Here is a 22991-nt window from a genome sequence, read left to right on the forward strand (position 1 = left end):
TTGCTCGGCTGCTTCTGCTAGAATGGAAGTTCTACAAGGTCAGGGATCTGTCTTGTTCACAGAGATAGTTCAAGCACCAGGAACAGTGTCCAGCACTTAGTAGGTGCTGAACAACTACATGCTGGGGTGCCTGGCTCGCTCAGTCGGAAGAGCCTGTAACGCTTGGTCTTGGGTCATGAGTTCAAGCCCCATATGGGGTGTACAGATTACTTACATATATACATTTTAAAAATACACATGTGTTGACAATGAGTGCTTGTTGCTACCTCTGCCTTGCCCTATGTCCACCCCTAGATCCGAGCATAAGATCCGGCAAATGGTAGATCCTTGGTAAGTGTTTGTTGGGTGAGTCAGTGGGAAAGTGAGTGGACAGGCGCGCCCGGATGGCTCAGTATGTTAAAGCCTCGGCCTTTGGCTCAGGTCATGATGCCAGTGTCCTGGAATCAAGCCCCGCATCAGGCTCTCTGCTCAGTGGGGAGACTGCTTCCCTTCCTCTCTCTCTGCCTGCCTCTCTGCCTACTTGTGATTTCTGTCAAATAAATAAATAAAATCTTAAAAAAAAAAAAAAAGAAAGAAAGAAAAGTGAGCGGACAGATGGATCAATTAATCAATACAAGCCTGACCAGGGAGAAATGCTAAGTATCTTCCCAGATACTCTGGGGAAGATACTTTCCTTTTTCAAGTTTAGTTTGTCCTTGACATCTTTTTGTCCCCTTTCTCCATTCCAAACAATCCTGATGCTGAGGGTAGGTACAGTCATTTTCTCTCTCTGGGGATGTTCTGGAGTGGATTTGGGATTTGGAGCAAGAGAGCAACCTCAAAACAATCCGGGCAGCAAGCCCCGGGGACCTCCGGAGAGAGTTTCAGGACGGGCACAGACAGAGGAAGGCAGCAAGAGTCCCTCAAGCCCACAGTCCACGTGAGCTCGGGAGCCTCTTCTCCCCCTCCGCGTTACAAGTCCTGCTCCTAGTTCTAAAAACCCGAGCATGGTCTTCAGAAAAGAGACATCAGGAAACACCTCCAGGAAGTGTTGGGACAACTGGAGCGAGTTCTGAAACTAGAGGGAGAATGATGGAGAGAAGAGGGTGGAAAGGATGGGAAGGGGAGGCGGGGGAGAAGGGGAAGGTGGGCAGAACAGGGATGAAGAAAGGGGAGGAGGCCCCGGGGCAGGGGCACGAGCGGGGAGCACTGGGAGGAGACGTAATGGGACCTTGGTCATCACAGGGGCTCACATGTGCTTAGCTAGTGCAATCCACGCTCTCACCCTAACGGGGCAGGCTCTATTTTATTGTTCTCTTTACCGATCAACACATGGGGGTCCAAGAGAAGCCCAAGAAATCCAACCAAGGGCGCGTAGTCAGTGGTGGAGCTGGGATTCCAACCCTCGCAGTCTGGCTCAAGGGTTGAATTTTGATTCTTTCGAAAAGCAGTGGGCAGGCATGGAAGGTTATTTAAGTAAAGGACGGATATGATGTCTCCCGTATAAAGAGGACAACGACTCCTCCCTCGGGGGGCTGTTGTGGGGATTATCTTTGCTCAGGCACAGAAAGCCCTGGACAAATGCCTAGAGAAGAGGTAGCGCTCCGGGGCCCAAGGGTTCTACATACGGGCCTCTGCTGCCACCGTGTGGCCGTTTTTCTGTATGACATGCTGCGGATTCTCCCCGGCTTAACTTCAGAAAGGGCAAAACTGGGCTGGGTTGATGACAGGTGGCTGCTTTGGGGAGGGAGGAGCTCTGGAAGCAGCTGGTGTCCTGGGGGTGAGGGTCTTTGTCAGCAGAGGTGTGGAACCCTGATGTGGACTGATGTGAGTATTTGGCCCCGATCTGGGGACAAACCAGAGTGAGATGTGGTCCTCACCCTGGAGGGGGTGGGAGACAACACGGGAGTCGCCCCGATATTCAGGAAACGGTGTCGGGACACAATCTGTGACCCAGCAGCAGGCTGCCCGGCAAAGACTGACCAAGTGGGCTGGGTACAGAAGACCCGGGTTCCCGCCCTGCCGCTGTCCCTAAGCTTGCTATGTGACTCCAGGAAGTCACCTCCTCTCTCAGAGCTGGTTTCACCAGCCCTACAACGTGGAGTTGGGGAAAAACCACTCAGCCCTCTTCTTGTTCTAATTTAGTAAGTCTCTATTCTGGGCCAGCCCGGATTTGGGGCCACAGGGGATGCAGACTGAGATCCAGAAGGCCTGCCTCCACCGCTTCACATAGGGGACCCTAAGCATCAACAAAGTGGGGAGAATCGTTCCAGTCCTGTCAACCAGGGGGTGGCTGGGAGACAACTGTGGGACCCTACTGAGATAAGGGTATGGCAGCTGGTGTGATCCACGAACTGTAGAGGAGACATGCTCCTCAAAATGTGGTCCATGGCCCAGCCTCGACCTCACCTGGGAGCTGGTTAGAGGTGCAGAATCTTGTGTCCTGCTCCAACCCCCTGACTCAGAGCCTGTAGTTTGACTTGACCCCAGGCTGTTCCTACAGACATTTAAAGTGAATTGGAGACATACTGCTCTAGGGCAGTGCTTCCTAACCTTGACCACACAGTGGCATCACTGAGGCCACATCCCTGAGCATCTCTAGGTGTGGAACCCAGATACCAGTGGGTTCGAAGCTCTCCAGGTGATTCCAATGTGCAGCCGTGTCTAGGGGCAGGAAAGCAAATATATTTACACTTTTTGTGTCAAGGAAGCCCAATGGGATAGTAACTTTCTAGAATGTTCACCGAGAAGGATCTGATGTCTGACACGGGGGCTGGGGAGAATTGCACCACAAAGCTACATGATCACAAGAAGCTGGTCTTTATGGGGTCTTTACTCAGTGAAGGGTCCTAGGCTACCTGCTTCACCAGCATGCTGCCATTTAAACCTCCCGTCACCAAGATAGGATTATCCCCATTTTATAGATGAAGAAATAAGAAGGTCTACATGAGCAGTAACAGAACTGGTTATTTGAATATTTAACAATTGGTTTGACCCCTGGTGGTCTTCAAAGTATGTTCATTGGAACCCCGGGTGCCTCAGAGGCAGCTGAGGAGCTGGTGTGGGGGCATGGATGGGTCTGGGAGGCCTGTGGGTCATCTCTCTGGCACACTGGGCTTGGCAGACACTCCTTCCAGAGAGAGCATTCCCTTGCCCGCCAGCCTGGAACATCTTGGATCACGTGGTGTTGCCCAGGCTCTCTGACAGATGTGCCCCCCTCCCTGCCACTCACAGACCCCTGGAATTAATCCTAATGGTGGGGGGCACGTGGAGGGATTAATGCTGGGGTAATCCACACTACATCTGCCAGCTCCTGGGGAGCCTGGGTGAAGTCTGCATCTCGGAGCCCAGGACGCCATTCCTGTCCCCTGGACCACGGGGACTCATGGAGGACCTGGCCAGCCATGGCCAGGCCTGAGTTGCCCTGTCCTTCCTGAGCCTTCCAGAAAAGGGTGAGTTGGGGCTAAGGACCTGGGGGTCAGATAGGGTTGTTTCCGAGGCTGGAAGGGGAGGCAGGGCCAGGAGGATAACCAGCTGACTTGATTTTCCCAGGATGGAGGGATCTGGAACTTTCAGTGCTAAAATCATGACAGAGCCGGGCAGACCTGCACAGCTGTTCAAGTTCGCAGGTTTTCTGAGGTGGTTCCCTTTGCCTTGGAAGTGGAGCTTCACGGCGGGGGGCGGGTGCTTCGCCCACCCCAGCCCATCCACATCACACCCCACCCCCCTCCCATCGCCTTCTCACATTTCTGTCCCCTCCTCTCTTTCCCAGACTCCAGGACCTCTCTTGGCCTTTATTCCTCTCAGTTTTCCACTCACAGGGTCTCTGGGGCTGTAGACCAGAATCCTCAAGGAGCTGGAGTCTTTCACACCATGGAGAGAATGAAGACCCAGGTGAGAGAGAGCCCCACAAGGCTTGCTTCAAATAGTGCCTAAATCGCTCCGCATCACCTTCATCGTCCTCACTAACATTTCTTCCATGGTTGGCGCCGTAGGCCAGGAACGGTTTCAAGTCGTTTACATGTACCAACCCACTGAATTCTCAAAATCAACCAGAAATCACGGCCCTTCCTTCTCATATCCCCAGGCCCCTGGCAGGAGTGCCCCCCGTTCATCCCCACTACCTCCCACCCAGAGGCTGAGTTCATGGGTTCCTTGGAGGCCCGAGAGCTGTCTGCTCATGTTCTGTTTACATCTCCCTCCCAGAGAAATTTCTGCACTAGCACCAGTTAGTGGACAGCTTTCTAGGGGCTTTGCATGCATTATCTCATTTGCCCACATCTAACTTCTATGAGGTGTAGGAATGATGGTCATTCCCATCACACAAACAAATGGAGACTCAGAGAGGTGAAGCTCAAGGCCAGTAAGGGCAGAGCCAGCATCGAGTCTTGCTTCACCTGACTCCAGAGTCCTTCTGTGTGGCCACTCCCCCATCCTGCCGGCTCCACGGGGGACAGATGTTGGCCAAAGGCTCTGTAGCACTGTGCCCAACACACAGCTGACCCCTGGAGACTGTATTCTGGATGAATGACTGGACAAGGAGGGTTATACCAAGGTGGGCAGTGAGAAGGAGAACGGAGGTGAGTGTCTTGGGTCTGTAGACTGCCTTGGGAAGGAGCTGGCGAGGGGTAGGATTTGGGGGAAGTCAGACTCTTCCTGAACCCTCCCCTTGCCAGGATGTTCCAACTGGGAAGGGAGAGGGGAGAGATTCCTAGTGGCTACTGCAAGTCAGCATGTGAGCAGCTGGTGAGCAGCTTAGAGGTGAAATACTGACTCCGCCGTTGGGTCCCTTGGAATAAATCCTGAGGCTGGAGACAGGCATGAGATGAGACTGGGCCCCAGAGGAGGGCTGTAGATCAGGAGTGCAGCAAGCCCAGTTACGTGGTGAGGTGGGGTGCGGTGCTGCAGAGCACGGAGCTCGAGTCCCATTAGGTCATGTGCTGTCCACGACTTCAGTGAGTGATTTAGAGTCTCTGAATTTCGTTCTGCACTTGGAAATGAAACGCCCATCTTCTGGCCCCTGTGACAGAGGCCTGTTGGGGGAGATCAGGTTGCCCTCCCACCAGGGCTCCCTCCCTGGCCCTGCCCCAGGGGTCTTGTGCTCATACTCAAAGGGAAGCCCCTTCCAACGTCCCTCCTACACAAACAATGTCAGAGAACCCCGCCATCCACTCCTTGTGCCTGAAGCCCCGTCTTGCATCTGATGTTACCCCTCTGACACCTAGGTGGGGAGACATCCTAACGCTCTTGGGCTCTTTAGTGGGTTCATTTGAAAAAATGGAGGTATAGTTTATGTGCATTCGAGGGTCACTCTTCTGGGTGGACAGTTCTATGAGTTTTGATAAATGCACCCAATCCTGTGACCACGATCTGGTTATAGGACGGTTCTGTCCCCTCCCACAGTCCTTTCTGCTCCTCTGTAGTCTACCCCATTCCTACCCCCAGATGGCCACCGAGTGGTTTTCTGTCCCTACAGTTCTGCCTTTTACAGAATATTATGAAAATGGGATTATATGGGCTACGGCTTTTTGAGTCTGGCTTATTTCACTTACCAGAATGCATTTGAGATTCGTTCACGTTACTGGGTGTATCAATAGCTTGTTCCTTGACACTCCTGCAAAGTGTTCCATTGTAGGGATGTAAGAGAGTTTGTCTATCCATTCACCAGTTCAGGGACATTTGGGTTATTTCCAATCTTTGGAAATTACGAATGAAGAAGGGCTTTAGTGGGAACCCCAAATTCTAGAGATGGAAATTGAATGAAATTTCCAGGTGGAAATGTTAACTGTTTACAAATAGTCCATCCTGCTCCAACGGCTGAAGACACTGGGGCCCAGCAGGGGAAGGGACTTGTCTATAGTTACAATCAGCTCAGGAAATGCGGCTGAGATTTGAACCCAAGACATCCAGCTTGCAGAACAATGTAAAATCCAAAACATATTTCCTGGGCATCCCCAGCAGAGTGCTAAGAGCTGTGGGTGTAAAGGCCAAAAAGGAAAGATCCTGGTGTGGGCGACATCTTGCCCCAAGGAGGGAGCCAGACCAAGAAGCCAGTAGTGACCAGGGCGGATTACTATTACGAGGCAGGATGGGGTGTGCCTTAGAGACAAGAGGCCCTCAATTCTGCCTAGGGGAGAATGAGAAGGCTCTAGAGATGCCCAGGGGTCTTACGGGAAGAAGAGAAGTTTGTCAGGTGAAAAGGACAGAAAGGGCCTCACAGAGGGGAATGACAGGTGCAAAGCCCTGGAGAGGGGGACGAGGCATAAAGAGGCCAGGGGGAGGGGAGGAGGAGGAGAGGCAGGAAATGGGCCCATGGAGCCAGTTAGGGTCAGCTCAGAGCAAGCCTCTCCAGCCGGACTGTTTCCTGTAGGACAGTGTCATGGTTCTGGGCTCAGCATTTGAGCTTCCTTCCTCATGGAAAAGTGTGTGGGATTGGACGGAGAGGCAAGGAATTGCAACTCAGTGAGACCCTAACAGAACAGAGCCTACAAAGCAGGCATTGGTAGGTACAGACCCTTGGTGTGTTTCAGGGACGACACAGAGGCCAGTGGGGGACAGGACTGGAGTATGTGATACATGGCGCTGAGATGACTGATTATGCACATGGAAAAAACAAAATTAGATTTCTTCTTTATACCATAACCCAAAATATTTCTGTGTATGAAAGTCTAGAAATCCACATTTACAACCTCTGTATACACACACACACACACACACACACACACACACAGAGAACAAACAAAAAAGACAATATTGATGAATTTGATTTGATTGGCAGGAGCCAAAACCAAAACTAAAAGCCCTTATTTTATTTATTTTTTTTTAAAAGATTTTATTCATTTAACGGACAGAGAGGGACAGCAAGAGAGGGAACACAGCAGGGAAGTCAGAGAGGGAGAAGCAGGCTTCCCACTGAGCAGGGAATCTGATGAGGGGCTCAATCCCAGGTCCCTGGGATTATGACCTGAGCCCAAGGCAGATGCTTAACAACTGAGCCACCCAGGCACCCCCCCAAAGCCCTCTATTTAACAATAGTATCTCCTAGAGCTTACTGTGTCAAACAAAATCTACTTTACATATATATTAACTCACTAAATCTTTACTAATTTATGAGACAAGCACTATTATCATTTCCATTTTACAGGTGCAGAAACAGGCACAGTAGGGTAAGTGACCCTCTTAAGGCCACACAGTCAGGAAGTGGTTGAACTGACATTCAAAATTAGGTAATCTGGCCACGCATTCGCCACTACACTATTCTGCCTCTCAACAAGTTATCATAAAGACAATGTAAAAAGACAAAACACGAGCAAGAGTATCCAGAACCTACAAAGAACTCTAATACATAAAGAAAATTGAATAGGAAAAAACAGGGAAAGGATCAGCACAGTCCCTTCACAGGGAAGCAAACCGAAATATACACAGTACACTCAGGAGAAAGTGGTCAACCTTCTCAATGAGAAATAGCAACGAGAATCACAGGTGGTGGGAGCGCCAGCTGGAATGACAGCACCGGAGAGCCTGGACAGTATCCAGATAAGCTGGAAAGGGCCACACTGTGCCACTCAGAAATTGCACGGCCAGCCACAGTGCTCTACTCAAATGCATAAAATAGGCACTTAAAAAAAAAAAAGATTTTACTTATTTATCTGAGATAGAGCACCCAGTTGGGGGGGGGCACACAGAAGGAAAGGGAGAGGCAGATTCTCTGCTGAGCAGGCAGCCCAACCTGGGACTCCATCCCGGGACCCCGGGGTCATGACCTGGGCCGAAGGCAGATGCTTAATGGACTGGGCCACTCAAAGCGCCAGAAAAGAGGCATGTTTTTGAGGCCTCCATGGTCTAACTAGTACACTTTGAGGTATATTCGTACAGCAGCATGCTCTACAGAAGTTGAAGTGAACAACCCAGAGCTACATGCATTGTATTGGGAAAAAGGAGGATAATACAGTAGGATATACTTTACAGGAGTTTTAAAATGTGCAAAGCGATACTACACGCTGTTTGCAGATGCAAACGCAGAGTAAACGAATGAGAACATCCTGGCAGTGGCCAACCGCGGGATCAGAATGCGCCCTCCATCCGGGAAGAAAGGGAGGAGGCGGAGTCTGCAGGTGGGACAAACAGGGCACAGGATGGACGACCACACACTAAACAAGTAACTGACATGGTCATTTTTAAAGTGTAAAGATAGGAGGAAAATAGGGTAAAATGTTAAGATCTAACAAACTCCAGCCCTGCCCTTGGAGAACTCGTACTCCATTAGGAACATCATAGTAGTCCAACAACTGTTGTATTATGGAGTTGGACTTGTATCACGATGGAGATTTGTACAAAGGGCCGTGGAGGGGACCTGGATGAGGACGGTTGGGGAAGGCTTCATGGAGGAGGTGGCATTTCAGTTAGTCTTAGGTATTTTATTAAGTACACAGGAGAGAGATGGCATACCTGGCGGAGGAAACAGGTTGTGCAAAGGCCCAGAGGTGCAGAGGTACACGTGTGGCCCGCCCGTTGAAGGGGTCATACTGGGAAGGACCTTGCTTCTACAGGTGTGATATTTCCCCCAAACTGTGGGCTCTTGTGATGTCTGGGTGAACCTAAGGCACGGTGGGGGTCCTGCTGACTGCTGGGGGAGCTATAACCTGTGTCCTTCCCCTTCTAGGTGGGGCGGCCGCCCCGCCTGCCAGGAGTGAAAAAGAAGTGGTTTTTCCCAGCTTCCTGCAGCTTCTTCTTCCTGCTCTCTGTGGTTATGACTGGCTGCTTCCTGTGGCAATACCACCTTCCCAAACTGAAGACCAGTGAGTGCACCCGCAGCCTTGGGTTGCTCCCCACCCCTGTGGGTTCTGTGGGCTGGGAGCTGCCGATCCTGATCTGAAGGTGTAGGGGCGAGGCCACAAGATTTAGACCCAGAAGCTCTGGCTTTCATTAGGACTCCGACTCTCCCTAGCTGTGTATCTTTGGGCCACTTCTGTGACTTTTCTGTGTGTTGATGCTCTCGTGGATCCCAATGCCACTCGGGTTTCCTTAAACTACCTAGTGTGGCTTTAAAACTCAGGATCCTCCAATATGTGCAAACAGAGTTTCTCTCGCCTGGTCTTCAGCCCTCATGGTAGGATCGCCGGGCCCTACCCACCTTTAAAGATCCTCCCCTAGCTGTATCTAAGACCCTGGGAGGAACAATGAGGTGTCCAAGAAATGGAGAGATGCTGCCATTTCTTGGAGCCTCTCCATCAGGGGCTGGTCAAGGCTTGACAAATGAGTCACTGCTGCTGGTAATGCCCACTGCGCCTTCTGTTGCTATAGCAACTCCTCTGACCTCCATCCTGCGGGGATCCTGGATCATCCAGAACCCCAGCTCTCCGCTAAACCCAGAGAATGTCTCGCTCCATTCCTGTCATGTTACAGATATCCAGGCCTCAGGGAGGTGGTCTGAACTCCTAAAGAGTCCCGTGGAAATTGTGCAGAAATGGCTCCTTTTATTTTCCTGCTGGTTTTTCCTTTCCCACCCCAACCTGTTCTTTCTGGAGTAAATTCCTTTATCGAGGCTTCTTAGTCCCTTAAGCAAACAGTCCCCGAGTAGGTGGGTCAGCCTGTCCTCTAGGGCCATGCTTCTTATACCAACAAACTAGCAGCCCAAAGCAAACCAGGATGACTATAAATAGATACAAATGAAATTAAGTGAAAAAAAAAGAGAGAAATTAAATGAAAAAAAAAAAAGACTATAAAATAGAAGCCCAAGTTTTAAGATTCAACACAAAATTACTCCATCAAACTGCTGTCGAAATTTCTAAATGCATGCTCTCAAATTTTCTCCTTAATTTGTTCTGAATGGGAAGCAAATGGTTCAGGGACCTGTTTGGGTCTGCTGAGCATGGGGATCTAAGCACTCTCCCTCGTGTGGGTACCCCCTGACAGCCTGTTAGATATGAGGACGCTCTGGTTCTACCCCGTATCTACTGAATCAGAACTGAATTTCTTTAAAAAGTAGGCTCCATACCCAGCCTGGGGCCCAGCATGGGGCTTGAACTCATGATCCTGAGATGAAGACTTGGGCTGAGATCATGAGTTGGACGCTTAACCGACTGACCCACCCAGGAGCCCCTCAAACTGGATTTTAAGATTCTCACGTGACCTTTTGTGCCTATTAATGCAGGGCTGGAGGAACCAGCCCCCCCAGGGTCCCACCCCAGTGACACTCCAGCTTTGGCTGAGCCCTCCCTACTCCAGCTATTAGACCTGTGTCAGAGCGTTGTTGAGAGAGTTTCCTTCAGGCTTGTCATTTTTCTGTTTGGGACCCTATCACTTACTGAATGCTGAGTAAGCCCCCAAAACTACTGGCTTCAAACAAAGTGATTTATTCCTTCTCCTTATTCTGAGGGCTTGCTGGCGGTTCTGCTGCTAGTCTATCCTGGGCTCTTTCAAGGCCAGGGCCAAGTCCCGGTAGTCTCAGGAGGCAGTGCGAGGGTTCAAGAAGACGGCCGCTCCTCTGGGCACTTATACAATCCTACTCTACACTTTTTCGAGGCTGAGGGGGAGGTCTGGGGCCGCTATGATGATCTCTCAGCCTGAATCCTGTCCTGCCGGGGTCCACACCTCCCCCTCCCCCCACCGCCCCCACCCCGAGGTCCCCAGGAAGCCATACACCTGAACCAAAGCAGAATGCGACTTAGAGCAGCTATCCCTGTCACCACTCTGGTGACAGAAGGCACTGTCCCCTATGGTTTAGGCCTGAAGCCCAAGTAGAGCCCAAGTCTACTTCTCCACCCAAATACAGAATCAGAACTAGAGAAGGAGACAAACAGACAGATGTGGCTGAACCTGACCCGAGGAGCCAGGACTTTTCTAAGTCAGCTGATTACATGGAGGGAGGAAGCTGGTCAAGCAAGAGACAGGGGCTGCCAACTGAGGGCTGTGGTGTGATTGGCATTTTGAAGGCCAGTCATCATGTGGTGGGCGTGGCACTATCCCTTCTCCCAGGGAGACTCTGCCTTTTGCCTCTCGCTGCCCATGTTAGGTCACTGTGCCCCCTGTCTTCTGGGGAGGCTGTTGCCAGCTGGGAGGGCTGGTCCCGAGGCATGGCTCTGGCCTTTGCTGCCACCTTCGCATCTCTTCTAGGGTGACCCCGGGACTCCTATCCTGATCTCTGTCTCCCGCTCACCATGTGATGTTCCTTCCAGGTTCCCTGGGACCAGAGGTGACTTCTGCCCCTGTGAGGATGTGTCCCCGGCACCCGGAGCCTGTGCCCCTGGCTCACCCCCTCCCTGTGTTGAAGGAGGCCCTGGAAAAGGTCAGTGGTGATCCAAGAGGGACCTGGGTGTGTGGGCTAGGCCTGGGCGGTGAAGGGGAGGGCACGTTCTGGGCACTGGCAGTGGTATTCACTCTCTCAATCATTCGTTCATTCAACATACAATTCTTGAGCACCTGCTCTGTGTTAGGCACCAGGGAGACGGCAGGAAGAAGGTTCTGTCCTGCTGTAAAGAAGTACTAGTCTGGAAGGGACAGAATAGTCAAGACAAGTAACAACGATAACTGGGCGGGGGGTCTGTGAGAGTGAGGGTAGGGAAAGTTTAGGAACTATGGGGTACAGAGAATTGGCTCTGGGGTCAGTGGTGTCTACACTGAGATGTGAACAAGTAGAAGATACCCAGATGATAAGCATTTTTATAGTAAGGGAGCTTGGGGGAGCGAAGCGTGTACTCTGGAGAGAGGGGCCGGCACATGCAAGGGTCCAGGGGCAGCGGAGTGAGGGCAAAGCACACACAGAGAGCTACAGGGCAATTCAGGCCGGTGGGGCCAGAGGTGGGGGAGGGAGAGGGGATGTGCGGGGAAGACAGAGCCCCAACCCCTGGAGACCAGGGCCATATCCTTAAACACACCCTACAGCGTAACTGTTAGTGCTGCTAATACGTGGTCGCCAACACGAGACGGGGCTGCTGGCCGGCGCTGGTCTGTGCCCGTCAGACCCCACTCCCAGGTCACTCACCTCAGGAGACACGCACAGAGGAGAAACACGACTGGGAATCTACAACCAGCAGCACGGCGTGGGGATGTGACGCTGTCATCTGGGATGGTGGAAGGGACAGATGTGCACACGAGAGAAGGCGTGGGCCAGCACAGAGAGACACCATCAGTGCCTGCAAATATGTGAAAAGTTTAGTGACGGAGAGGAGGCAGGGCTCCAGGGTCACAGTCAGGAAATGAAACAAAGCACCAGCGATCCCCATGGCTGCTCTCTAGTGAGCACCTAGTGTCTGGGGACCTCTTTCTGTGAACCTGAGCCTTGGTCTACAGAGGAAGACACCGAGGCACATGGAGGCAAAGCTAGCGTTGGGCTGGGAACCCCAGGTGGACAGAGCTCAGCTCCTGATCTGCGAAGCCGCTTGGCGGGTGGTCTGGCTGTGAATTAGGAGCAAGGGCTAGAGTTCGCTTGGGCTTTGAATCCTGACTCCACGAACCATTAGCCACTTGCGCAAGCCACTTCGGGTCTCATGAATCCACTTTTCTCATCTGTAAAATGGGGAGAAGCGAGCACTGCCTTGTTAGGAGGATTAAGTGAGACAATGCGTGAAAATAACTTTATATGATGCCTGGCACATGCCAAGTGTCCAACAGATAGAGGAGTTCTCACCGGCACTGCATTTCATTATTGAAAACAATGTCTTTTCAGTCAATGTTCAGAGAGGGCCTGTGCACCCTCTATCATGAATTCTCCACCATTAGGGGGTCAGAACAGGCCTCCTGGAGGTGTTCTAGGGCATCACAGGGTTCAACTAGACTAGTAGTTTAACCCCTTCCTCCTTTTGCATTTTGCCAAAGTAATATTTCTTTGAACAGAAATCTTATGAGGAAGCCCTACACAGAAAACACATTTAGTGGAGCTGGTCTGGTTGCAAGTGGGTGGGGGTCCCATGCCAGGGGGGGTTCTGAGAACCAGAGGTCCGGAGGCTCCAGCAATAGTGGGGAGAGAACGGAGGGGAGCCAGGTCGGGGCTGCTGTGGGCCAGGGGTGGTGTGGGAGTGGGCCGGGTGTGCAGAACAAGTCAGGGGTGTCTCTGCACCTGCGCTCTGAGCCTCCTGCTCTCCTCCTCCAAGGTGGACGGGATCCTGCGTCAGGCACTGTCTGCCCCGGGCCTGGCTGCCATGTCTGCCGTGGTCATCCACAATGACACTGTGCTCTGGACTGGGAACTTCGGGAGGAAGAATGGCTCAGACCCAGCCTCTGGGCCCCCCAATGAGTACACCATGTACCGGTCAGCTGGGTGATCACCGAGTCCTCTGGAGGGTGGCAGGGATGGGAGGACATGGGAGACCTAGGAGGTAGGGGGACTCAAGAGAATCATGACAGTGGGTCCAAGATGCCAGGGCTGTTATTAAGTCCTGACAATTTACAGATGAGGAGACCGAGGTCCAGAGAGAACCAGAGAGTGCCCAACATCACACCACAGGGATAATAGGTCAGGAAGGAATCCCTTCTGGAGAGCCCTTAACCCCAAACCTTCCTAACTAGAAAAGACTCCCTGTGTCCCATTCCCCCCTGCCCTTCTATCTGCCACAAAGGGACTATAACCAGTTCCTGGCCCCTTGCCCCAGGTCCCTGTCAGTCAGTAGCAGTGGTCCAGATGGAAGAAACGTGGGACCCTCTGCTCCACAGCCAGAGTCTCCCCTCTGAGGAGCTGCCTGTGAGATCCTTAAAGTTGACCATGCAGAGTGAACATGGTCACTCCCGGAGATACTTCGAGGATGTCAGGGGTTCCAATCACACTGCACCTGGTGTGCCAGGCACCGGGCCAACGATTACATTTGCTATCACTTACTGAACACGTACATACCTGCCGGGTATGCTGCCAAGCACTCTACGTGCCCAATCTCATTCAATCTTTACGACAACCTATGAAATGGACAATGACTCTCAGAGAGATCTAGTGCTTGCCCAAGACCACTTGGCCAGTGTGAGGCAGAGGTATGAGCCCAATTCACGTTTGTCCCAGATTGGGAAGGGCTTGGGTTAAGGGCTAGCATGGGGATAGGTCAGGAGTGTGCCCCCACCACTGTGGTATGTTCTTAAACATCCCAATGGCAGTTTTACAGAGGCTGGTGAATTTCCATTTGAGACACTAGGGGAGGGTAGACTCGGTGCTTTCCTAGAACTCTAGAAAGTTGGGGGGTGGGGATGCAGGGTGGAGGTGCGTTGTAGGGCCAACTGCATGTCCTCTGCACAGTTGTGCCCTTAACACTGTCCAGGATCTCCAGCATCTCCAAGATCTTTCCAGTCCTCATGCTGTACCGGCTGTGGGAGGAGGGCATCGTGGCCTCCCTAGATGACCCTCTAGAGAGGTACGCCAGCACCTTCACCATTAACAACCCGCTGGGCATGGCATCAGCCCCTGAAGAGAGCCTGATGGATGGGCTGGAGCAGGTGGGCCCAGCCCCCAGGCCTTCGCCGGTCACCCTCCGAAGGATGGCCAGCCAGCTCTCAGGTGAGCAGCTCTGAACTTTCCCAGCTCAACCCAAACTGTTTCAGGTGCGGGAACCGAGCAGCAGGCCCTCACCCAGCCTGGCCATCCCACCCATTCCCCATGCCAGGCCGGGGAATATCTACAAATGGAGAATGGCTCAAAAACCTAGGAGAGAGCTATACAATCAAATAAGATGCAGCCCGAGAAAAAAGGGGTAACAATGTTCTTTATTACGAGATGGAATAAGATATAATGTTAATTTAAGTGGGACAAAAAAGCTCAAACAACATGTCATATGCTACCATATGAATGGATAAAACAATATACACTACATAGGGTGCAAATGGGTGTATGAAAGTGTATGTGTAAGAAAGTACAATGTACATATTACATGACACACTTATATAAACTATATGAATATACACATACCAGCCATTTCATCATTTCAAATGGCCTGAAGTCTCGGTTGATGGATGTGGCTGGTTATCACTTCTGAGCCCTGATGGTGTACCCAAGGCTCAGCGAGAGGACGGAGCCACCGGAAGTAGCTCATGCAGGACAGGGTCAGTCTTCTCCTTCTTCTCCCCCCCTTTTTTTTTTTAAAGGTATTATTTATTAGCAGAGGGGCAAAGGGAGAGGGAGAAGCAGACTCCCTGCTGAGCAGGAAGCCTGACGAGGGGCTCCATCCCAGGACCCTGAGATCATGACATGAGCCGAAGGCAGATGCTTAACTCACTGAGCCACCCAGGTGCCCCAGGACCAGTCTTCTTGTGGGAGAATGACCCAGTCGTTAAGGGCATGAGCACTGAAATTCCATCTCTGCCCTCTTTGATTTTTGGCAAGTCATTGAACTTCTCTGAGCCCTACTTTTCTCCTCTGAAAATGAGTGTGGGTTACATTATTCCTGGGGATTAAATGAGCTAATGACTGTAAAACACTTAGCGGGGCACCTGGCACACAGCAGGCCCTTGTCAATGTAGCTTTGGTTATTATAGCCAGGGTTGGACCTATGTTTGGTGGGGCCTCATGTGGATATAACCCTGGGGTCCTCTTTAAGAATACATTGTTACAAAATCAAAATTAGATACAGGTCTTGGAAGGGGCCATGCAGGTGAGGAGCCTGGGAAGCTTAGGCTCTTGTTAAATCCTCCAGGGGAAGGGGGAGGTGGGGGTTGGGGGGGTGTTGTTAGAACTCTGACTCCAGGGCTCCCTCTAGGGGCTGTGTTGTGGCTTCTTGTTTACCCATAAACCCAAGGACCCCAGCACCCTGTGCTTGGTTAGTTTTAAAACATCCCACATGTCTTCTCCTACAGTCCCAAGGGACTAGCTGAGCAACGGCTGCCTGCATAACTCCATTCTAAGCTCTCAAAGTCTTCTGTGATTGACTCTCACTGTTATCTGGAGCTCTCTCCCATTCCTGGAGCTTTTCATCCCCTCTCCAAGTTAAGCCTTCTAACACCTCACCTCAACACAACACCACAGCAAGTGCTTCAGCCCATTTAAAGATGAGCAAGTAGAGGCTCAGAGAGGTAAAGTACATGGTTTGTGGCCACACAGCAAGAAGTGTCAGAGTCAGGGGGCGCCTGGGTAGCTCAGAGGTTGAGTGTCCGACTCTTGATTTCAGCTCAGGTCATGATCTCAGAGTTGTGGGATCAAACCCCATGTTGGGCTTTGCGCTGGGCATGGAGCCTGCTAAAGATTCTCTTTTCCTTTCCCTCTGCCCTTCCCTCCTCTTCTTAAAAAAAGAAAGAAAGAAAAGAAGAGAAGAAGTGCTAGAGTCGGAACTTAAACCCAGGACCAAGACTCCATCTCCCAACTGCTTAACCCAAAAGCCTTTTGAGTCACCCGGACACCTCCAATCCCCACACCCTCTACATCTCCTCCAGGAGCAAATTCTGTTGGCTCCCCACTCAAAATATATCCAGAATCCAACCACTCTGCTGCTAGCGTCCGAGTCTAAGTCACCATCCATTAAACATGGATTTTTCAAGTCTCCTTACAGGCTTCCTTGCTTCTGCCACTGCTCCTCCCTCCGCCCCCTCACCCCCAACGTCTGTTTTCAAACAGCAACTGGAGCAATCCTGATAAACTATATGTCAAATCACATCACTCCACTGCTCAAAACCCCTGTGGTGGTCAAATCCCACTCAGAGGAAAAGCCAAGTCCTTCCAGTGTCCTCTAGCACCCTGTGGCATATTCCTGTCATGTCTCAGCTCCAAAGTCCTCCCCTTCTCACTCCTCTTCAGCCACAAGGGCTATTCCTCACTGGTCCTCAAACATGCCAAGGCATTTCTGCCTCAGGGCTTTTGCACTAGCTGTTCCCTCTGTGGGAGACATTCTTTCCCCACACAGCTCTCACCTGCTCAAGGGTCACCTTCTCTCCGAGGCCTTTCTCTGATATACCCTTGGATAAAATAACAATCCCTCCCTTCTTACACACAATTATTTTTCTCTACAGGATGAATATTTATTTCTTGCCTGTCCCCTCCACTAGAATAGAAATTCCATGTGGGCAGGGACTTTATTTTGCTCACTACTGAACCCCCAGTTTCCAGAACAGTCCTTGAAACAAAAGGGATGCCTGAAAACTAGAGAGGAAGCATGGAAAGAATCCCAGTCCTGTCACCCTTCCCATATTTGTTGCATCCAATAAACAGAAAATTCCAAGTGGGCAGAGGAGCGAACTGGTTCCACAAAACCTGCTCGGGTACTGACCTCAAGAATTTGGTGGACTCAAACTTCTATGGTGGATGATAACAATTATTTTTTGAACAGTTGCTATGACCAGACCCATGCTGAGCATTTTATCTCAACTAATCCTCCCATGATCCCAACGATATAGGAAATTATTTCCCTCATGTTCCAGATGAGGGGACTGAGGCTCAGAGAGGTTAAGTGACTTGCCCAATAAAACTCAGGCACGATTAGAGTCCAGGATAGACTTTTTTTTTTTTTAAGTGATTTTGTGGTCCTTACCTCTCAGTTCATGGAAGGTGGGAGAGGGAGAGCACCCAGGGATCCACTATCCCACGATCAGCTGGCCCAGCAGGTCTGATCCATGCTCCTCTGCAGGGCTGCCCAGAAGGCTCCGATCCACTTCGCTGCTGTGGACGGGCAGCACCCAGGAGGCCCTGAGCCTGCTCAAGGATGACGTCCTGGTAGCAGACCCGGGAACCAGGTGAGGAGTGTGTCTGATGCCCCACAAAAAATAGGAACCACCCAAGGTGACATAGCCCTCCTAGGACAGAGTCTGTATCACCTTGTCCTAAACAGGGATCCCTGAATGTGTTCCCTGTTCCACAGCTGGGCGGAGAGGCCCAGACAGGGGGCACAACAAGGCATGGGGAAGCTGGGCCCAGATCTAGTGTGAACTCCGTATTCTGTCGATTCATCAACTCAGCTTTCATTGAGCATCTACTCAACTGAGATACAGCACCTGGCTATTGAGATATGGCAGGGAACATTATAACCAGGCTGCTCCTCGCCAAGTGTACATTGTTCTGAGTGAACACCGGATATTTTCATCAGTGAACAGATAAACGAGGGAAATACAGATTTTGCCAAGTGCCATAATGGAAATAAATGAAATGTTGATGAGACAGGGAGTGGATGGCTGGGGTGACCACTGAACAAATCCCACCCCCCAGCCCTCCCCCTCACCCCGGCTTTGGGAGTAGTAGAGTTTGGGAGAAGGATGGGGTGAAATCCTGCCTCCTATTTGTTATACTTGAGCTAGGAGTTCCCTGTCATTTTTGCCCTACAATCGTCTCTAGTTTTCCATTAGATAAAATAAATCATACTAAAGTGTAAAGAACTAAGATTTGTTTTATCACTCTCTTAGGGGCATCGCTGAGTCCAACTCTTCCCCAACCTGCCCTGTGCCAGTGGGCAATTCTCTGCCCATCTCTGGGCTTTAGTCTTCCCAGATGTAGGATAATGACTTGTATTCAATGACTTCTAGAGTCGCTGTTGAGTCTGACCTTCGGGGATGCAATGAAGCAGGTTTCTTCTCAACCCCATCCAGTCCAACGAAACTCTGGTGGCATTTCAGACAGTCTGAGCAGGTGGCGCGGGGCTCTTTAGGGCCTGGAGACACTCCTCCAAGGCCACATCCCAGTTTCCACCCTTCCTCTTCCAGGTGCCATTACAGCACGCTGGCCTTCTCTCTTCTGGCCCACGTCCTGGCAGCGCACACCGCTGAAGGCGATTACCAACGCTGGATCGCGGAGAACGTGCTGGAGCCGCTGGGGATGGCGGACACGGGCTTCGACCTCACGCCCCTTGTGCGCGCCCGCCTGGCCGCCGGCTTCTACGGCAGCGGGCGGCCCGCGCCGCTCTACGACCTGGGCTGGTACCGGCCGTCCGGCCAGATGTACTCCACTCCCGCCGACCTGGCCAAGCTGGCTATGGTGCTCCTGGGCAGCGGGCCCCGACGTCTCCTGCGGCCCGACGCGGCCAAGACCCTGCTGGCGCCGCTGCTGGCCTGCTCGGGCGCCTACTTCGCCAACGAGACGGGCACACCGTGGGAGTTCCACGCGCAGCGGGGCTACCGCGTGGTGCGCAAGGACGGCGACCTGGACGGCTACGCGGCCACCTTCTCCCTGGTGCCGCCGCTGCGCCTCGGCCTCGTGCTGCTGCTGGCCGGGCCGCGGCCTCCTGGGCGCGACCTGGTGGCGCAGGCCTATGACGTGCTCCTGCCCGCCATGGAGAAGGCCCTCCGGGAGGCCGAGCCCCGCCCCGCGCCGCCGCCCAGCGCGCGCCCTTTCGTGGGCTACTTCACCTTCGCCAACAAGACCTTCTACGAGGTGCACCCCGGGCCGGCGGGCGAGCTGCGCCTGCGCCAGTTCGGGCCGCGCGTCGAGGCGCTCGTGCCCCCCGCCTTCCGCACGCTGACGCTGCGTCACCTGCGCGGCCGCGTCTTCCAGCTGCACGTGGCGCGCGAGTTCCCGTGCGCGCTGCCGCTCGGCGACGCCTGGCTCTCCCTCGAGGCGCAGCACGGCCAGCTCGTCCGCTTCTACCCGGTGGACCGCCACGGGCTGTCCCCGGGCTTCGACGTGCCGGGCCTTAACACCTACCGGGTGCTGAGGCTGCAGCGCAGGCCCGTGTTCCAGCCCCAGTGACGGGGGGCTCTGGCCCTCCTGAGCCTCCCCCTTCCTCGAGGTGTGGAAGGTGGAGCTGCGGAGGTGGCTCTGGAGAAGCCGACCCCAGCTGGCTTTTGAACTGTTCGTTATGCCGGGGTGGGGGTGGGTGGAAGAGTTAAGTAGAGACATTTAGAGTACGCACTTAGAAACATTCATAGCAAGCTGACAGCGTACTTTCTTTAAAAGATTTATTGGAGGGGCGTCTGGGTGGCTCAGTGGGTTAAAGCCTCTGCCTTCGGCTCAGGTCATGATCCCAGGGTCCTGGGATCGAGCCCCACATCGGGCTCTCTGCGAGGCAGGGAGCCTGCTTCCTCCTCTCTCTCTCTCTCTGCCTGCCTCTCTGCCTACTTGTGATCTCTGTCTGTCAAATAAATAAATAAAATCTTAAAAAAAAAAAGATTTATTGGAGAGCGAGCCAGTAGGGGGAGGGGCAGAAGGAGACGGAGAATCTCACGCTGACTCTAGGCTAAGCCCGAGGGGAGGTGGGACTCGATCTGACGACCTGAGACAAAATCGAGAGTGGGCTGCTTAACGGACTGAGCCACCCTCCTCCCCAGAGTACATTTGTATCTGTTGAATATAAGACAAAACATGGGCTTGTATTTTGTCTTTTAAAAATCAACCCTACTGAGGTTTAATTTGTATGATCTATATACATTTACATAAAATGAAATGCACATATTAGGCATGATTTTGACAGATATTTATGCCCACTATTATCAAGATATGGGAAATTTCCAGTGTCCCCCAAACTTCTTTTGCTGTCAGTCTCCTCCGCTGCACCCAGCCCTAGGCAACTACTGATCTATTTTTAGCACAATGGATTAGTTTCGCCTTTTCTAGAATTTCATATAAATGGAATCATTTCATTGCCTGTTCTAGAATTTCATATAATTGGAACCCCCCCCCCCCCCGCGTGCCCCTCCTCAGGATGTTTATGAGGTCCACCCATGTTTTTGTGTTTATCAATAGTTTGTTCCTTTTTTTTTTTTTTTTTTTTGCTAAGTAGCATTCCATTGTATGGGTGTATCACATTTGCTTATCCATTCACCTGCTGATGGACATTCGGGTTGTTTCCAGATTTGGGCTATTGGGAAAAAGCATTTCTGTATAAGTCATTTTGTGAATACATGCTTTGATTTCTCTCTGACTTTTCAGCTTTAGGCATGCTAGCCGTTGCGAAGTCCTATCTCACTACGGTTTTAATTGTATTGTATTTCTTGTATTGTAAAAGTTCTCTGTATGCTCTGGATACAAACGCTTTGTCAGATCGGGTATTATACATATTTTCCCTCAGTCTTTGGTTTGCTTTTCCAGTTTCTCTCTTAATGAGAGAAGTGGGTGAAGAGCTAAAGTTTTAAAATCTTGATGAATTTTATGCCTGTTGGATCTAATATAAAATTTAGGCTTGTCTTTTGCATGTCTTTTTAAAAATTAAACTTTTTATTTTGAGGCAATTATAGGTTCACATGCAGTTGAAGGAAATAACCAATGTATCTTTCACCCAGTTTCCTCCAATGGAAACATCTTGCAAAACTGTAGTACAATAGCATAAGCAAGTAATTGACTTTGATAGAGTCAAGATACAGAATATTTTCCTCAGGGCAAGAATCCCTCTTGTTGCCCTTCTCTGACTGTGCCCATTTGCTTACCAACCCACCCCCCCCCCCCAACTCCTAGCAACCACCAATCTGGTTTCCATTTCTGTAATTCTTCCATTTCAAGAATATTATAGGTATGGAGTCATATAGTGTGTAATTTGGGGAGTTTTTTTTTTTTTAAACTCAGCATAATCCTCTGGAGATTTGTTCAAGTTGTTGCAAGTATCAACAACATTTTTCTTTTTGTTGTAGACTAATGATTGCACGGTATGGATGGACCACAGTCTATTTAACCATTCATTTGATGAAAGACATCTGGCTTGTTTCCAATTTTAGGCTGTTAAGGATAAGGCTGCTATGAACCTTTGTTTACAGGTAACTGTGTGAACATAAGTTCTTATTTCTCTGGGATGAATGCCCAGGAGTGCAACTGAGGAGGTGAATGGGAGTTGTTTGCTTTTGTTCTGTTTTGTTTTTAAGAGACTTGTCAAACTGTTTTTCAGAGTGGCTGTACCATTTTATATTCTGGTTGGCAATATAGAGTGAACCAGTTTTCTGCATATATATATATATATATATATATTTTTTTTTAGTTTCCCCACATCTGTGCCAGCATTTGGTATTGTCACTATCATTGTTTTTGTAATTCTAATTTCTTAATAATGAATGAGATTGAATTTCTTTTCATGTACTTTTTTGAACAAGTTTTTTTTTTTTAAAGATTTTATTTATTTATCTGACAGATAGAGATCACAAGTAGGCAGAGAGGCAGGCAGAGAGAGAGAGAGGGAAGCAGGCTCCCTGCCGAGCAGAGAGCCCGACGTGGGACTCGATCCCAGGACCCTGAGATCATGACCTGAGCCGAAGGCAGTGGCTTAACCCACTGAGCCACCCAGGCGCCCCATCATGTACTTTTTTGCTATCCGTATAGCCTCTTTGGTAAAATGTCTCTGTGTCTTTTGCCCATTTCCTGATTGGACTTTTTAAGAAATTGTTGAGTTTTGAGAGTTCTTTATACATTCCAGATACTAGGCCCTAGTTTGCAAATATGTTCTAGTTGGCAGCTTGTCTTTTCATCCTCTTAACAAGTGTATGGTGGTATCTCATCGTGGGCACAGCTTTGGCCCCTGGGTCATTGCCATTGTGTCTTCTATGTTCCTTGTTCCTTTCTGGTTTTACCATACTTCCCTGGCCAAACCCTGGGCAGAGATTTGTATCTCTGCCTCTGACTGCTCCCCTGACCCCAGACTCACGAGTCCCACTGTCTACTTGATGTTTAAGAGGCATCTCTACCTTATGTTCAAAACAGAACTCTCTCTCAGTCGCACCCCAGACCAGCTCCTCCTGTAGTCTGCCCATCTCAGTGGCAGCTCTGTCTTTGCGGTTGCTCGGGCCAGACTCCTGGATCCTCACTTTCTCTCACATCTGTTCTACCCACAAGTAACACTGGCTTACCTTCACACTGTGTCCAGAATCCAATCCCTTCTCACCTCCTCTGCTGCTCCTGCCTTTTCTGAGCCATCATAATAACGGTTCTCTGTCTCCCCGCTTCCACCCCTGCCCCTGTGATGGTTAGTTTTCTGTGTCAACATGACCCGGGTAGATACTCGGTCATTCAAACACTCATCCAGGTGTTACGGCAAAGGTGTTTTGTAGATGCGGTTAACATCTCCAATCAGTGGACTTGAAGTAAAGGAGATGACCTTTGATAATCTGGGTGGGCCTCATCCAATCCGCGAAAGACCCGAGGAGCAAAACCACGGTTCTCAAGGAAGAAGGCTTCTTCTGCTTCTGGATGCAGCATCGGCTCCTGC

The 22991-nt window shown here is 51.0% G+C and overlaps 1 protein-coding gene across 1 annotated transcript; it reads left to right on the plus strand.

Moving 5' to 3' along the window:
• Positions 1-8713: 8713 nt before the first annotated feature.
• On the plus strand, positions 8714-21465 carry LACTBL1 (lactamase beta like 1). The gene is made up of 7 exons (XM_032302981.1): positions 8714-8777; positions 11157-11266; positions 13071-13228; positions 14220-14455; positions 17508-17613; positions 18574-19595; positions 21430-21465. Exons 1-6 carry the CDS (start codon positions 8729-8731, stop codon positions 19553-19555), a joined length of 1641 nt encoding a protein of 546 aa, XP_032158872.1. The 5' UTR covers positions 8714-8728; the 3' UTR covers positions 19556-19595; positions 21430-21465.
• Positions 21466-22991: the final 1526 nt, after the last annotated feature.

Source organism: Mustela erminea, chromosome 10, assembly GCF_009829155.1.
Source record: "Mustela erminea isolate mMusErm1 chromosome 10, mMusErm1.Pri, whole genome shotgun sequence".
Taxonomy (NCBI): domain Eukaryota; kingdom Metazoa; phylum Chordata; class Mammalia; order Carnivora; family Mustelidae; genus Mustela; species Mustela erminea.

Bases quoted from the DNA above. Each gene is read 5' to 3' on its own strand.
- LACTBL1 (XM_032302981.1), top strand. From the start codon at position 8,729: ATGACTGGCTGCTTCCTGTGGCAATACCACCTTCCCAAACTGAAGACC. The intron at 8,778-11,156 runs GTGAGTGCACCC...TGTTCCTTCCAG, and splicing joins CCTTCCCAAACTGAAGACCA to GTTCCCTGGGACCAGAGGTG. The intron at 17,614-18,573 runs GTGAGGAGTGTG...TTCCTCTTCCAG, and splicing joins GTAGCAGACCCGGGAACCAG to GTGCCATTACAGCACGCTGG.